The sequence below is a fragment of the Chrysemys picta genome, chromosome 4 (assembly GCF_011386835.1).
Source record: "Chrysemys picta bellii isolate R12L10 chromosome 4, ASM1138683v2, whole genome shotgun sequence".
Lineage (NCBI taxonomy): Eukaryota > Metazoa > Chordata > Testudines > Emydidae > Chrysemys > Chrysemys picta.
Window position 1 is genome coordinate 95,776,431 of NC_088794.1, and position 16,615 is coordinate 95,793,045.

Consider the following 16,615-nt stretch of genomic DNA (forward strand, 5'->3'; position numbering starts at 1 on the left):
ATTCCACTGCACATGCTTCTCCTCCTGGGAAGGATTAGAGGATACACACATGACAGATGTTAGTCATGTTGCTTAATGCCTTACTAGAAGGCACTGATACCAGAGTGATAAATGTGGTATAAGAACCTATCTAGAATAGAATAGTGTGTTGGCAATTCAGTAGGTGACATTTCTCTGAGTTAGAACTGAACTGGTTATCCAGCATGATATGAAGGGGTAAGTCTGCCATTGGAGGGTCGGTTTCATATCAAATTTAAAACAGATTTCATGGCTTTTTGTGGAGAAATATTAATTCCAGTTTATTGGGTAAATTTCACTAGAGCTAATTACATTGTGTGCAATTACAGACTGAATAATGTTTGTGATTTTCTAAGTTGTGGTGTAGTATTGTGTGCTGTTTAACAATAGGTGTGTTTTATACTAGAGGTGACTGCAACTTTATATTGTATCCAAAAAACTATGTTAAAAGAACATTAAGGCGGCAAAGTCAAACACTCAAAAGTTAAGAAATGGCTGCATTAAGGTAGGCTGTGCTGTCTCAGTGCCAGTCTCCTTAATCACAAAAAAGCACATCCTTGACCCAAAAGCTAGCTCTCTGCCACATTTCAAGGCCCTGTCTAAAGGATCTGAGATAGAGCCTCTCAAAGAAAAGGGCAGAACAGAGTATTTTTCTCTAGCCTTATTTCTGAAAATATCCAAACGCTCTTGGCTGAAATTTTACAAAAACAATTCAGCTGAAAGACGACACCCAGCCTGGAAAAATGTCAGCCCCGATAGTTAAAAACTGGCAAAATGATAAACTGAAAATGTCAGTCAAATAATAGGAGGAGCTACCAGCCCTACCTATAGTGTGTGTATGCTAAAGTGCTGAGTCTCTTTTTCACTGAAAGGCACCAAACTTAGAGTAGTTTCAGTATTACTGCTATTACTACTTAGCCTGGATCAACCCATTTTCATTATAGGTGCTGGTTCTTACAATACGTTAATTCCATTGAAGCCAGTCCTAGTGAATAGCTGTTGTTTTGAATGGAATCAGTACAGCAGTTGATATGGCCCTCTCTATATGAAGGAAAAGGAAGGGGGACAGTTTTCTGCCATCAGTACAAAGAGAGAGGAATTTACAGGATAAAAGCATCTTAATGTTACTGAAGGGAAGTATTTGATCATTAAGATAGTACACAGTTTAGTTTAATAGTCACAGTTAGACTCAATTATATGTTTTCCTCCCTTCCATTCCCCAGAAACAGTTGTGAAGCAGGTATGGACAAAGAATGAAACAAGGAGACACCATTTTCACTGCCAGGCATTACCGTTATGACTAACTTTAATCAATCCTAAATCACAATTACCCCTTGTGTAAAAGGATTATTTACATGGCTAAGATCTAATCTCAAAAGTACTCCCAAAGGGGGTCTACAAGCTACTTATCGCACAGAGTTACAGTGTGCTTAGCTTTGGCTGTGCAAAGGAACCTACAAAGAAAAAGTTGTAGCTAGTAATTCAGGTTCTGGGAATCAGCGGCACCAGTGCAGACTAATGTACTTTCTACTCATTGGCTCAGCACAAAACGCAGTAGTCTGAACTGGTGGCTGTCTGAATCCCAGAAACCACTGATATAACCAATATTTCATGACTCCTTTATTAAAAACAGATTCTCATTCAGTGCTATTGAGATAGAAAAGAAATCCACACAAATGCAAATTCAAAAACAGAGGATGTTTTCAACAGCCAAAAGAATGGAATTAGTATGTTGTGATCTTCATTGGAGATACACAATGCAGCGGTTATTCTTGTATCTGTATCTAGTAACACCAGTCTGTTTTATTTCTGAATCATTAGAATAACTGGGAAAATGTTTAAGTTATCACTTCTCCCATTTGACAAACCCAATAACCTTGCATAGAATCCACACAAAAAAATGTTACAAATTACCAACTGCAGTAACACTACTGTGCTACTTCCATTGGACGCATCCAATTGTAGCAACAGTTGTCAGGGGAATTATGGCAATGGAAACTATGACCCTCTCGGGTGTTCTAAAGAAACCATGTTAGATTAACATGCAACTATAGCCCCAAGAGAAAAACTCCTCCAACCAGGATTAGTTGCCCGTGATGTGTCCCAAACATATCTGTGTAGTCACACAAATGTGACAGATTCCTCAGGCAGCCTTTCCAGTGGCTGCACTAGGAGAGCATCAGTAAAAGTTGACCATAAAGAGAAGGCAGCCTCCTTTGGTTAACAGCCTCATGTTGTTACTAGTGAAATGGAATGGGCTCCTCAGTCTTTAGCATCTCCCACTCCATCAGCATTAATAGCAAACATAGCTTCAGCCTCAGGAAGGCAAGGAGAGTCATAAATTTTGCATATTCTGGTTTCACCTCGGCCTTTTCTTAGATAGAGCCTGACAAAGAGAAAAACAAAGCAATTTATTCAAATACTGTTGGCTTTCAGTAAGTCAACATTACATTTCTGGTAGCATAAAGCTACCCTAATTTCACCACATTAATTGGAAATAAAAGTCACCGTTCAGTGATCAAAGATGCCCTTAAGTTTTTGAAAAAAGATCAGAAAAGCTATTGACTGACAGACCCCATTCAAAAAAAATCAGAAACATTTAGGTGTCTAGTTAATAATGGCTTCATGAAGACTTTGAAGAATAACATTAATGGAATTTAGGAATGTGGTCTTACCTTGTGGTTGAGGCATGTGCTATGATGTTCCCTCCAATAGGCTTTTTGGGATCTGCAGAAAACATGGCAGCTCCATCTACCTGTGCTACCACCTGGTTAGTGATCACAACTGCCACACCAAACTATTAGGAAAGAGGCATAAAATCAAGTTTCGTTTCTTTTTCACAGATAGAGCTAGTAAAAGCCAAACTCCCTGGTAAACAGAGCTCCTCTGTAGGCACTACTTTCCCATTCTAGAGCTAGTGAGGTCCAGTCAACTCTCCTCCCCCAGACTGATATTGGGAGATGTACGAATATGTGGAAAATCCTGTGTATGAAGCAAACTCCAGGAAAAGGAAATGTTGCAGAAAGTGGTTACTCAGAGAATCAAATAATATGGGGAATGAAGGAGACAGTCCACTGACAGTTTACCTCATCTGCAAGTCGAAGCAGCATACGCAAAAATCTGGCCAAATGCATCTGCCTGGCCGACAGCTCACCCCTGCCAGAGTAATCAGTCCTGTATAGGGCGGTGGCGCTGTCCACTATCAGCAATGCATACCTAGAGAACATGGCATATGTATTACTTTCAGTGCCTGTCTGGCTCTCATAAGCATTTCAGGGCAGGAACCTTCATTTGTCTTTGTACAATGTCCAGCACATTGCGGGCATTTACTGAAACAAAATAATAAATCAACATAACTGGCCTTCCAACTATCAGGAACGATATTTTTTAAAAGACACCTCCGTAATACAATAGTTATACAATGCGTAATGATCTAAAGCCCATACCCATTTCCCCATAATTAAGATGGTGCTAAACTCTTCTCTCGTACCCCTCTCCTCAGTTGTTTCAAGAGTATGAGAGAGGACTGGCACTGACCCTGTATGGCCATTTTTATGTTCTCAGGGTAGATGTGGCTTAGTGCACACTCTACGGATCAGGTTTCCTCAAGAATGGTCAGGTTTTCTAGGGAGGAGAACACAGCTGGTACCAACCCAAATACATTTTCAAATGGGGCTGAACTCACCAACCCACCGCTTACTGAACATCAGTACCCATAGCACCGTGCGCCTAGCATGTCCCACTCAGTCCTTTGCTATGGTGCATGAAGAGGCTGCAGTAGTTTAGGAACTATGACAACTAGCACTACAGTTAGTCAAAGTTTGAAGGTTCTGGAGCAGGATGGAGTCTCCACAACAGTAGGGCTCAATTCTACAGGGTGCTTGGCACTCTGATCTGTTTCAGCGAACTACTCAGGGATGTAAGTAGCCCATCAACTTCAGTGGGGCTACTCACATGTATCAGAACTTGTAAGCATGTGCTTTAATGCTTTGATTCATCAGCTCAGAGTGATCAGCACCTTGGAAGATCAAGCCTTTAATGAACAGTTTCTAGATCAGGGGTGGGCAAACTTTTTGGTCCGAGGGCCACATCGGGGTTGCGAAATAGTATGGGCTAATAGGCTGTGCCTCCCCAAACAGCCTGGCCCCCACTCCCTCCCACTTCCTGCCCCTAACCGCCCCCCGGAACCCCACCCCCCATTCAACCCCCCTGCTCCCAGTTCCCTGACTGCCCCCCTGACCCCTATCCACATCCCTGCCCCCGACAGGCCCCCCAGGACTCCCACCCCCTATCTAACCCCCCCGTCCCCTGACCGCCCCCTCCTGGGACCCCCTGGCCCCTAACCACCCCCCTGAGACCCCACCCCCTATTTAACCCTCCCCTCCCCCAGCCCCTTTCGGAATGTGGCCCTGCGAACATAGGCGGAGGACTCAGGAGGAGCAGGGGCAGCCGCGCAGCCGGAGAGAAGCAGCAGTTTCCCCTTTAAAGGGCCACTTCTCTCCAGCCGGCTGCGCGGCCACGCGGTGCTCCTCCTGAGTCCTCCGGCTACGTTTGCTGTGTTCCTGCCTGCCCCCTGAGGCTGGGGGTGAGCCTCCCTCCCTGCTCTCCCCTGCGGGGGGTATGCCGGTGCTGAGCTGCCTGGCAGCAGTGAGCTGAGGCTTCAGGGGAGGGAGTACAGCAGGGGAGGGGGCCGGGGGCTAGCCTCCCTGGCCGGGAGCTCAGGGGCCGGGCAGATACCTACATCATCAGTTTACTCTTCTCTCCAGTTCAACTACTAATTTTAATTCTAAACTAAATTAAATCCATCACAGCCCTCTGATTATATCACAGTTCTTTAACACTCAACATTTGAATTCAATTTCCCCTTTCCTAAAAATTAATGTGAACTGAACTGCATCTATTGCTGGCACCTATTCTTTGTAAAATACTACTCTCCAACCTACCACAGCATGAGTCAGAATCACCCAAAATTTCACCAGCAGTTACGGAACATCTCGTATTTACAAATATTTGCAGTTTCACATGAGGCTCATTGGCTGGATCCCTCTTTTAGCAGGATGACCCATTGTCTCTTCTGAAAAGAATCAAGACTGGTCTCATGACAGGTATTATAGAGTGTAGATATGTTTTAAAGTATTTGATGAAAACTTAATTTTTAGTAACTGTTTTGCAATTATGCAATCTACACACTTGTCCTTCATTTTAGGTAACTTTACAGTATTGTCATTTAAGAGTGCACAAGTTATTTCTGTTTGTCAGTTTTGTTACCTTGATTCAACCATCATAGCAGATGCCTGATACAGGAGCTGGGTCTGATGGTCTGTGTTAAATGCTCGAGCATATGCCACATGATCAAGGACATCACTGCCAGATAAGCCATACCTAGAGAAACAAATCAGATGGGAACAACTTGGGAGATTCTGCAACTTTGCCTACAACAGTTAACTAGCAGGTGCACCTGAAGGCTAGATTAAACTGACCCTACAGGTAGTAGGTAGGTAGGTAGAGATATTCTTATAGGTAAATAAAAACTGGTGATAAAAAGAGCAATTAACTTGAAAATTTGAAAATAAAGGTGATCTCCCCATTGAACTCACAGGATCTTACTGCCTAGAAACAGCAGCCACCCACCACCATCCAGGACACCTCCGCAAAACAAACTTGAGAACAAGAGAATGAAAACACACAAATTACCATCCTGCAATGGAATACACTAAAGGCAGTGTGATACTCCAATAAAACATTACAAGACTGAAAAAAGATTCATGAACTAATTTGAATTTTATTTGATTATAAATTCAAGAGATTTATGTAAAGAGTAATAAACAATCCTCTATCTGCAATTCTTCAGTCACTGCTCCATTACTAAAGGTTGGAGCCACCTTTATGACTGATTTCTTGCCATTGGGCATATTGATAATGACCCAGAGGTCCCTTAAAATTTAGAGAACAGCTGCTTAAGTACTTCCTTCCACAAAGACAAGTGTGTTGGCCCACAAGCTGGTAGTTGTACCAGTTTGTTGCCATGCAGCATATTTGGTTTACCAAATATAGTCATGGAAAGGCCTATGGACCCTGAGTGTATGTTGCATATAGACTGGTAGCTGTGCTGTGCGATTTTACAATATAGATCATGCTATGAAGTCATCCAAAGCAAGTGAAGCAGCTGTGGCTTTCCCCATAATACAGCTCATGTGGGGTCTTGGCACAGACCACCACCCCCAGAAGAAATGTGCTGAGGAATGAGAAGGGCATAGTGCTGAGGAAGTCTCTAATGACAGCCAGGGCCTCTAGAAGGAAACACCGTTGGGTGGATTGAGAGGGCACAATCACTTACAGATTGATAAACTTTGCCTGTGTGTGTACTAGTTACTCCAGGAGGAAACAAGTAAAGGGATTTTTTTTTAAAGACAGGAAATTGGTGCAGGGCAGGTTTTTTCCAAAAGCAGACAGCATTCTGACAAACCACAAACCCGAAGCAGGTTAGCCAGAGGAAAGCAGGAACCCAGCTGAATACTTTTACTGTTAGAGCTCTGCAGAACATCTTAACCATTGTATCCAAATCAAACCAGTCTTTCTGCATGATGCAACAGGCTGCAGGCCAGAAACACAATGTTCATTTTATTGGGAAGTCCAGCTGGCAGGGTGTTTTGGTTAATTAATGCTGCTGATCCCTCTGGTCTAGTGCTGTGATTCTAGTCACTCACAACATGAATGAGTTAACTAGATCTGTTAATTATTACAGTACTAGAAGTGTTAGCCTCAGATTTACAGCCAAATTCCAAACCGGGGAGTTACATTCTGCTTCCCTAAAATTCTTCTGCCATTTCAGTTGCCTATAATATCTTCACTTCCTGTCCTAACCTCTGACATGGCTTTACTCTGTTAAAGTTGCAGTAGTCCAGTGGGAATGCTATAGTCAAATGATGTACTTGAATCCAGACTAAGTGACGTTCAGATATACCCCAATGTTTCATTTAAACAGTCACGTGTAAAGTGCCAAAGACACTGTGCTTAATCCTGCAGAGCTCTAAAGCTCCACAGAAGTAGAACTACTTGGCTGTCTCTAATCAGTGGAACCAGCAACTCAGGCTTTATACACTGATAAGGATCCTTGCAGGGACAAGATTTTTGGTGCCTTCCCAAAAATAATTAGAGTTGTGGCATATATACAAGTTTGTAAAGCATTTTAGAATCCTTTGAAATGGAGGTCAACGATGACCCAGCTGCAGTTTTGAAGAAGGGACAATAGATTTTACAGCGTTTCAGAGATTGTGAATGTTGGCCCACCTTTTCTGACAAGAACCTAGTTCTAATAGATATCGTGAAGAGGTTTACACATGGGATCCTCTATTGTTTCTACAGTAATATTTGTAGGCTAAGCTCAAAATGAAATCTTTTGAATGTACAGCACTTTAGGCAGAACTGGGTTTACAAGGAACAGCTATTAAAAAGTAAATTAGTGTCATCAGCTGTAATAAAGGCTAGTTATTCTTGCTGTTCAATAAAGTTGGAGAACTTGTGTCACAAAATGTGTTTGCCAAAAGGCAATGTATGCATACTGTTTCAAACTTCTATATAGGTGGACAGCTGTAATGTGGGAAGATCTTGTAGGAACATGCAGCTTCCACTGAAGTATATATAAGGAGTCAAGTTGATGTACAATGTGATCACTGGACAACTTACTTATGAGGCAATGCATGCATTTGTTTTAACTAGAGCCAGTGAATTTCTAACCATAAGTACAGACCTATCAGCCACTGCAAGCAGACGTTCTGGGCGGAAGGTACCCTCTGTGTCGATGTACATGGCCTTTCCTTCGCCGCCACCTTGGTCAATGGGAAGCTAATGAGAACAACAAATAAATGTCACTGAACACAGTTTTCAGGTCTAGGAAATTAAAGCCAATTACTGCCTCACACCCTACTGATACTAGTACATTTAGTGATACACCAGAATCAGTGAGCCAAATAGCCTTCCTCTGTCTGAGAACCAAGCTGGAAACTGAAAAACCTCAGTACAGGAGCCTAATTTTCAAAATGGACACATAAGTTAGGGTACTCAACTCTATACCAAGTGCACAAATCAGCACTAAGGTTCCTAAAACCCGAATGCCCAATAACCAATTTGAACACAAAAATGCTGACTTATGCACCCTAACTTAAGTGGTCAAGTTGAATACTCTGTCCTTGTCATAATATGCATAAGAACCTAATTTAAAGACAACCCTCTTATTCAATCTTAAGTAACCATTTCCACCTTACACTTATGTACGGTCTGATAAGAGCCAATTGACGCTTGTATGAAAGGACATGAGATGAAGCTTGAGACATGTAAAACACAAGCAGCTGGACAGGGGATGAGTTGGGCTCGTGTAAACAGCTTCACCTCCCTTTTCTCAGTTGTTGGCAAGGAGAGAGGTTTTTTGCTGGTTAGAGAGAAACCAGAAAGTTTGTTTTCAGATCCCAAACTTCCCCAAAGAACCAAAGCAAGGCAACAACTAGCTTCCTGAGTACCATTTATTATTTCTGTAGTTCTACTTAACATAATTTGGTTTTTATTTCCATGCTTGATATCTATCACAGGTTTCTTTTTAAATATATCGAATCTCTACTAAAGTTACCCCTACAAGCAGAGTAAGCCTGGTACATGAGATCCTAGCAAGTTGCCAATTCAGTTCATGGTGTCGCAAAGTCTGGATGGTCTCTGCTGTACAGTATATGTGACTACAGATTTTTTGCACTACCTTTTTAGCTGCATGTTTATTTGCATGAGTGAGAAAGGTACTTTGATTAGCAAGGACTCAGTTTTTTTCTAAATACATATTTGATTTTAATAAAATGACCAACCACTCACTTGACAGGTTACTGCCAGCGTGTGACACAACTGTGTCTTCCCAGTGCGGAATTCCCCAAACATCTCAGTTATGGACCCTGTTTCTATTCCCCCTGGAAAAGAAAAAACAATCACACTTATATTAACATCATAGGCTATAAATGCACAACACAAGCATATCATTTCAGAGTTATGGGGACTTGTCTGTCACATATGTTTTCTGTATCTGCGTAGCTTTGCTTTAGAAGTGATCACTTACATTTCAAAGCTCAATTAACTAATTAATCATGACAACAGTTCTGGGTACCTGGGTTTGTGCATGTTGTGGATAAGAAGGCCAGATAACAGAGTTCTTGTGAGAACAGGTTAGCTAAGTTAAGGGGAACACCATTCTACTTCGCATTTCTCATGTAGGCGGGGGGAGAAAAGGGAGGGGATTAGGGAGAAGCAAATTACTTGCTTCTGTTTCTCAATAAAACTTTAGTAATAGTCAATAACAGGAAATGTATTTAAAATGTAAAACTGTGTCTTTGTGTCCTCCCACATCCAGTGAAGTTCCTTTCCTATTGGAACTTCTCCTGCAGCCTTCTCTGCAGGTGCTAGCTGCGTGCAATTGATCATTATAAGGCAAAGCAGTGCTAAGGAGATTCCAGTGCAGTTAGCAGAAAAATCCTTAGACCATGCACTTCTCATGTGGGGTTTATGATTTCGAGAAGTGACAGGAGAGCTATCTAAAACAATGCACAAAGATGATAAGTAGAATTAACACCTTGAAGCAGTTTATCAAGTTCTTTGGATCCAGTGGTGATCTGGATGATCTCGGACCTCCGCTGGTGGAACTCTGTTGCTGTGATGAAACCCATTGGAATCACTTTAGCTGCTTCTGCCTGAAGACAAGGATAACAAAACCAAACTATATAGAGAGTGAAGGGGAGACATATTGTGTGTTTACAAGTTGTATTATCTCTCGTAAAACTAACAAATACAGGAATTTTCCTCTTCCACGACATGGAGAAGCATTTACAAAAATTGGCATGTATTTCAGCACATTTCTTCTGGTCAGATTATACCTTCAGTTACTTGTACCTCATAGTTGGAAAGAAATCTCATTCAAAGAAATATCTCCAGAATCTATTTTGCCTATTTTACAGCAACAATCATTTTCACAAAAACTAACTTGCCTTATTCCTCCATGTGTGAAGATAGAAATATTTAGAATGTGCACATATTTTATTTCGAAAGCTAGCTAGCTCCCTATTGTTGGTAAGCAAATATACGCGGCCAGGAAAGCTTTGAGTTTTATCAGCTCATATTTTGATGAATGAGAAGTGGTTCAGTGTCTTAAGAGCATTCTGAATTAGAAGATGCTACATGATACAGTAACTCAGGGTTCACTCAATCAAAAGAGACCAACTGCAGCAGACGTCTATTCTTGTCTATAGTACACAGTTAACAAATCTGAAAAGAGGCCAGTGCTACAGAATGGAGTAATTTAAAGAATACCAGTTGGCCTATCACTTCCAGTAGTACAGAGGCACACAGTGTTAACATCTGTATTACTCACAATTTCCAACTCAGTTGTCAATCCAGAGTTCATGGCTGCTTTGATATCATTGGACAGAAGTCACAAAACATACAACTACAAACAGTTCTCAAATGTTCTCACTATGAATGTACCAACACTGTTGTAGCATGGTTTTATAGGTATTGCTATAAAGTGGATACATTGAACCATGTTCAGGCAGGACTGTGTTAAAAAACTGTTTTTAAATACACTGTTCTGGTCAATATGGTTACAAGTCAAAAGTAGACAGGGCCCCCAGTAAACAGCAGTTTTATAAAACTATCTTCACTGATTTATAACAAATATTAGCAAGAACACACACCACAGTGACCTGACCAGTAAATAGGGCCTTCCAGCTAATTTGTAAGGCTGTGTATTAGTCATTGCCATGACTTTCATGACAAAAAAAAATTACTTTTAGGGTTTTTTATTCATAGTAAGTTGTCTTTTTTGTATCTCCAGCTTGCCCACCACCAAGCAAAAACTCTTCCTTCAGTTTTTACAAATTTGGCTTTATAGGAAAATACGGGAATGTAACCAAGTAATAGTAAACAGAGTTTTTAAACTGTTTTAAAAGTAAATATGTTAAAATACTTGTATTACAAAATGAAGGTTATTTTCAGAAAAACAATGTGACCCTGTGGCTTTTTGCATATTTTCCCTTAAGCTGTAGGCTTCACATTGTTTGTCACGAAGAACAAACTTAGGCCAGGTCTATACTACATACTTACTTCGATATAACTATCAGGGTTGTGAAAAATCCACACCCCTGAGCAACATAGTTTATGCTGATCTCTCTCCCATTGGCTTAAGAGTGTTCACCAGAAGCGCCAAGATTTTTAAAAGGTAATTAGTGGTTTTAGGAGGCCCACTTGAGACACTTTGAAGGGGCTTTGTTTTCAAAAAGTGCTAGGCACCAACAAATTGAGGTCCCCAAGATCACTTATTTATTTAATTGGATTAAATTGTTTATGTAACTGCAAAGTATAATTACCAAGATTTTGTCAGCTTTGGCTTCACTGATGCCTTTAATATTTAGTAGCTCCTTCTTTGGTGCATAAGCAACAGCGTCAACTGTGTGAAATCCAGCTTCTTCCAACTTCTTAACATCATTTGCATTTATACCACATTGCTGAAAGAAAAATATATATATATATCTAGGACATTCAGGAGCAGACACACTGATCCAACTTCCACCGACGTCAATGGAAACTCTCTAATTGACGTCAGTGGGAGCTGGATCAGACTAGAAGTCTAATACTACAAGGCAACATTAATGAGTGTCATCTTCCCCATCCAATTGGGAATAAAACCATAGCTGAAATGACTGCTTCTCTCAATAAATTCTCCTTTATACTATAAACTATTTGCATGTGTCAGTATCAATGTTAAAGATACCACATCATATGAAACAGGCACTATTTGGCTTATTAGCTATTGAAGAAGGAGCAGTACAATTTCAGGAAAAGGAGTCCATCCTGCCCCAACAGGATATTCAGCATGTTAATTTTATGGTGTGGTTCAGAATCTAACCTCTTTATGAGCAAAGTTACAGTTTTATTTGGTTTCAGAGCATTTATTACAAACCCCGGAGTACCAGTATATTATTAGAGTGGTAACTGAACATTGTGTTTCGTATTAATGCATTCCTGAAGTTAATCTTTCACATTTTTTAAATACATTTCTGGACAAGATTTTTCTTCTTTGACAAAAGTCAAGTAGGCAAGACAGTGGCAACTTTTAAACGCAATTCTAGTTAAAGATAAAGATTGTTGGTTTGTTTGGCAAACAGTTTGTGAGCTAGTCACTCTTTACATACCTCTAGCCTAGATATGGGCTGTGGACCCAAGCTCTCTTCCTCAGCTGATGTCTCTGCATTTGCTTCATATTGCATTTGCATGGCCATTGCGTCAAATATTAAATACAACTTCCCTAAGAGAAAATACAATATTTGTAGCATCACAAAAATCCCCTGCTCAAACATGCTTCTCTTCCACAAGACAATCAAATGTTTCTAAACACACTGCGCTTGTTCCACAGCTTTTTTCATCATAGAATACAGGAACTTCTCTCTCCCACATGGTATTAAACTGTGTGTATATTACAGCGAATGATTAATTCCTTATGTGTATTTTTCTCTTTGTGCAACTCACTAAAAAGTTTTAAGGTCATCGAATAAAAAATGATAGGGGATTTAACAGAGAATTTTCCAAAATGTAATTTTATGATGAAGAGTGTGATATCAAAGATCTCTTTATAGGATTTCTTGTTGATTATCCACCACTCTTGGAGACTCATTTTAGCACCAAATTCCCTTGACATAAAGGATTACAAAGACATTATTCTGAAGATGTGAATCAGGTCTGCACTTCATGACATACTTTGAGTTGACTATATCCCTGATATTTATCTGGTCCCAACACATACTAAACAAATTTGGCTCCTGGCAGGGAAGTTTATGATTTTTTCCCATATATATTTCTGTAGGAGTTTAAGAGATCTAGCCTGATGTTGGGAAAAGTGATGTGAGAAAGACCTGCAACAATTAAAGGAACAATGATTAAGGCTACATTTTAGTAACGGGTATTTTGAGTAAAAGTCATGGACAGGTCACGGGCAGTAAACAAAAATTCATAGCTCAGGACCTGTCCATGACTTGTATTATATACCCCTGACTAAATCTTGGGGAGGGGTGCAGCTCAGGGGTGCTGGGGTGCGTGGGTGTGGTGCGCCATGGTTGTTCGGGGGGGGGGGGGTGTGTGCTGCAGGTGCTTGGGGAGGTGATGGGGCAGCCTGGGGGAGCGCTGCAGGTGCCTGGGAGGGAGGAGGGACAGGCCGGGGGTTGGCAGGGCTGCCAGGCTCCCTACCTGCTCCCTGCCTCCCTGAAAGCAGCGACATCTCTCAGCCCCGGTGGAAGCATGGCCAGGCAGCTCTGCCAATGGGAGCTACAGGAGTGGTGCCTGCAGGCGGCGACAGTGTGTAGAGCCCCCTGGCTGCGCATCTCTCTAGGAGCCGAGGGATGTCACTGCTTCCAGGGAGCCCCCATGAGGTAAGTGCCGCCCGGAGCCCTCACTCCCTCCCAACCTCCAGCCCTGAGCATCCCACCGAAACTCCTGCTGCTGAGTGTGGGGGAGCGGTGGCTGCTGCAGAAGTCATGGAGGTCACAGAAAGTCATGGAATCTGTGACTTCTGTGACAAACTCGCAGCCTTAACAATGACCTCTCATGGAAAACTCAGAAAAAAAATTATTTAGAAACAACACTGCCTAGGTCATTATCTGTTTGCCTTATATTTATAGGTACAGAATACACAAAATAGTTTTTGGAGTTTTAAATGTCCATCTATCCCAGTTGCTATTAGCTCCCCTGGTACCAAAGAGACCTATGTAAAGAATTGACATACTGGATCAGAGACAAAAAACATCTAGTCCAGTACCCTGTCTCCAAGAGTCACTAATACTAGATGCTTCAGAGAAGGTGAAAGAATCTCACTGCAGGCAAATGTGGCAATCTGTTCCCATTAGCCTTCATCTTGGACTTTAATATTTGGATATGATCTTAAATCCCTGGAGCATGAGCTTTAATATCCCTTCCAAAATTTTTAATAATAAATTATGACAACTCTGGATATTCTTGTTATCCACATAAATGTCAAATCCCTTTTTGAATCTTGCTAAGTTCTTGCCCTCAATGACATCCACAGTCTAATTACACACAGATTGTGTGAAAGTGTTTCCTTTTACTGTTCTGAATTTCCCACTTTAGTTTTGTTGACTGTCCCCTTGTTCTTCTGTTTTGCCTGCCTCATAACACAAGTTCCTAAACTACCTTTTCTATACCATTCATTATTATATACACTTATCATGTCCTCTATTATTCAACCCCTTTCTAAGGTCAGGAACCCCAATCTTTTCATTCTCTCCCCCTGAGATTTTTTCCCAACCCCCTGATCACTTTCTGAACCCCATCTAAGTCTGTATTATCCTTTTTGAGAAGGATAGCAACTGCATAAAATAGTCCAGATGAGGCTGTATCACTCATTGTATATGACAAGAGTCTCCATATTATTTGCCATCCCATTCCTTATATATCCTAACACTGTTTGCTTTTTTGATTACAGCTCTATATTAAATATTAAGTAGAGATCTTTGTTGACTTGTCTACAGTGACACCTGAGCCTCCTTGAATTGGTACTGAGCTGGGTGCAGTTATTAATATTTTTGGTACAGCAACTAACCGGTGCCTTCAAATATAACTTACATTTAGGGCCCAATCTGTCAAACACAGCCCTTAATAACTTTACTCATGTACCCCGGGCCTTTGAAGTCAATAGGGCTACACACACCCCAGGCAGAGTTATTAATGAATGGAGGATGGGGCCCTCCCATTGGCCCTGCTCCGCAGCGTGAGGGCCCCAACTTGGATTCATCTGTACAGCGCCGCGCACACGAACAGCGCAGCAGAAACAACAGCCGGGCAGCGAGCAGGAGGCGCTCGGCCCCTGGTTCGCACAGCTGCGGCCCGAGGGTGATGCCGGGCTACGGGCTGGGCCTTGGAGGCCGCGCAGGTGCCCAGACACCGGCCCGGGAAGGGAGTTGTGCTGGGCGGGCGAGTCCTGCCCGGCCCCCCTCAGGCGCGGGGCGGGGCGCTGTCCCGGTGCGGAGGGGGGGCGCTGAGGCCGCCCCGCACTCACCTCGCCACGGCAGCGGCTCCTGTCCCGCGGGGCTGGCCCAGCTCCCCGCCCCGGCCCGTTGGCTCTCTCCGTCGCCCCGACTCCACTAGCAGATTCGGAAGAGCCCGCCAGACCGTCACGTGACGTGACGTGCGCGCCAATGGGCTCTTTCCCTGCGACGGGACGCCCCTTCCTGGCGCTGCCTTGTCATCGGGATCCACTGGCGGCGTTGGTGTTACGGAGCATGCGCTTGAGAGCTGAGCGTGCTCAGTAACATCTGTTGAAGCCGCTGCCCTCACGGCACTGGATTCCACCGTGCCGTGATCTCTGCTGCTCCCGAGGCCGGTGGGAAGGGAATCAGGGTAGTGGTGAGTCTGCGCAGGGCCAAGCCTGCTGCACAGGAGGGTCAGACAGCTGGAAGCAGGGGGCCAAGCCAGGGCCAGGGGGCGATGCAGGACTGTGCTAGGGTGACCAGATGTCCTGATTTTATAGGGACAGTCCTGATATTTGGGGTTTTGTCTTATATCAGTGCCTATTACTCCCCACCCCCGTCCCGATTTTTCACACTTGCTGTCTGGTCACCCTAGACTGTGCATCTCAGCACCCGCTTCTCAGGCTGTGCGCTTCAAGGCATGATACACCCCCCTGCATAGCCAAGGCAGCTCTTCCATGCCCGACAGGATGTATTGAGCTGCTAAAGGGGATCAGCTTTAGTGACATATTTTACATGCACACATGTGCCACCCCCCATGATAGAGTTGTCATTCATGGCCAAGGCCGGCTCCAAGTTTTTTGCCGCCCTAAGCAAAAAAAATTTCCTGCGCCCTCCCGGCCCCACCCCACCCCACCCCCTTCCCCACATCCCCAGCCCCGCCTCCTCCCCCAGGCGCCCCGCATTTCCCCTCCTACCCCTCCCTCCCAGGCAGGGAAGGGAGAGAAGGGGAGCGGCAGCACATGTGGGGGAGGAGGCAGAGGTGAGCTGGGGGGGGGGAGCAGTTCCTACAGCTCACCCCCCACTCCGCTTCTCTCCCCTCCCTCCCAAACTTGCCGCAAAACAGCTGATTCGCACGCTAATAGAGAGGCAATCTTTAAACCCTGCTGAACTGGGAGTGCACCTCACTGGGAGGATTTCTCCAGAGGAAATAAAACCTCTCAAATAACCAGTAACTACTACTAACTAACCAGCTAAACTAAAACAGTTCTAACTAAGTTTAAGTCAGCAAGCAGCTATGGTGCACACCATGCGGACATGCTAAGCTCCATCTCAGGCCAAGGCAGTTGAGAAGGAACTGAGGGTGGTTTGCCTGCACAGCCTGATATAGCCCTGGTGCAGGGCACAAGGATATCAGCAGTGCATGTGCAGGCCAAATGGACACTGCTAATGAAAATCTCCAATTGAAGGTATGTGGGGTGCACACGAACCTGAAGTGAAGCATCCATAGAGACACTACTCAAAGAATTAACAGATTATTGCCCCACTTTCTATTGTTTGTGTTGGTGAGATATGGAGTCACCGCATTAACTGTT

The 16,615-nt window shown here is 43.2% G+C and overlaps 1 protein-coding gene and 1 long non-coding RNA gene across 2 annotated transcripts; one reads left to right on the forward strand and one right to left on the reverse strand.

Moving 5' to 3' along the window:
* Positions 1–1,290: 1,290 nt before the first annotated feature.
* RAD51 (RAD51 recombinase) lies at positions 1,291–15,347 on the reverse strand. Its single transcript, XM_005284670.4, has 10 exons — positions 15,110–15,347; positions 12,237–12,349; positions 11,412–11,549; positions 9,623–9,740; positions 8,875–8,966; positions 7,769–7,863; positions 5,287–5,400; positions 3,105–3,234; positions 2,694–2,815; positions 1,291–2,404 (listed from the first exon to the last, which is right to left on the reverse strand). The coding sequence occupies exons 2-10, from the start codon at positions 12,321–12,323 to the stop codon at positions 2,281–2,283; spliced, it is 1,020 nt and encodes a 339-aa protein (XP_005284727.2). The 5' UTR covers positions 12,324–12,349; positions 15,110–15,347; the 3' UTR covers positions 1,291–2,280.
* LOC122173628 (uncharacterized) lies at positions 5,372–6,864 on the forward strand. Its single transcript, XR_006174260.2, has 2 exons — positions 5,372–5,505; positions 5,618–6,864. It is a non-coding gene; the product is annotated as an uncharacterized LOC122173628 (long non-coding RNA).
* Positions 15,348–16,615: the final 1,268 nt, after the last annotated feature.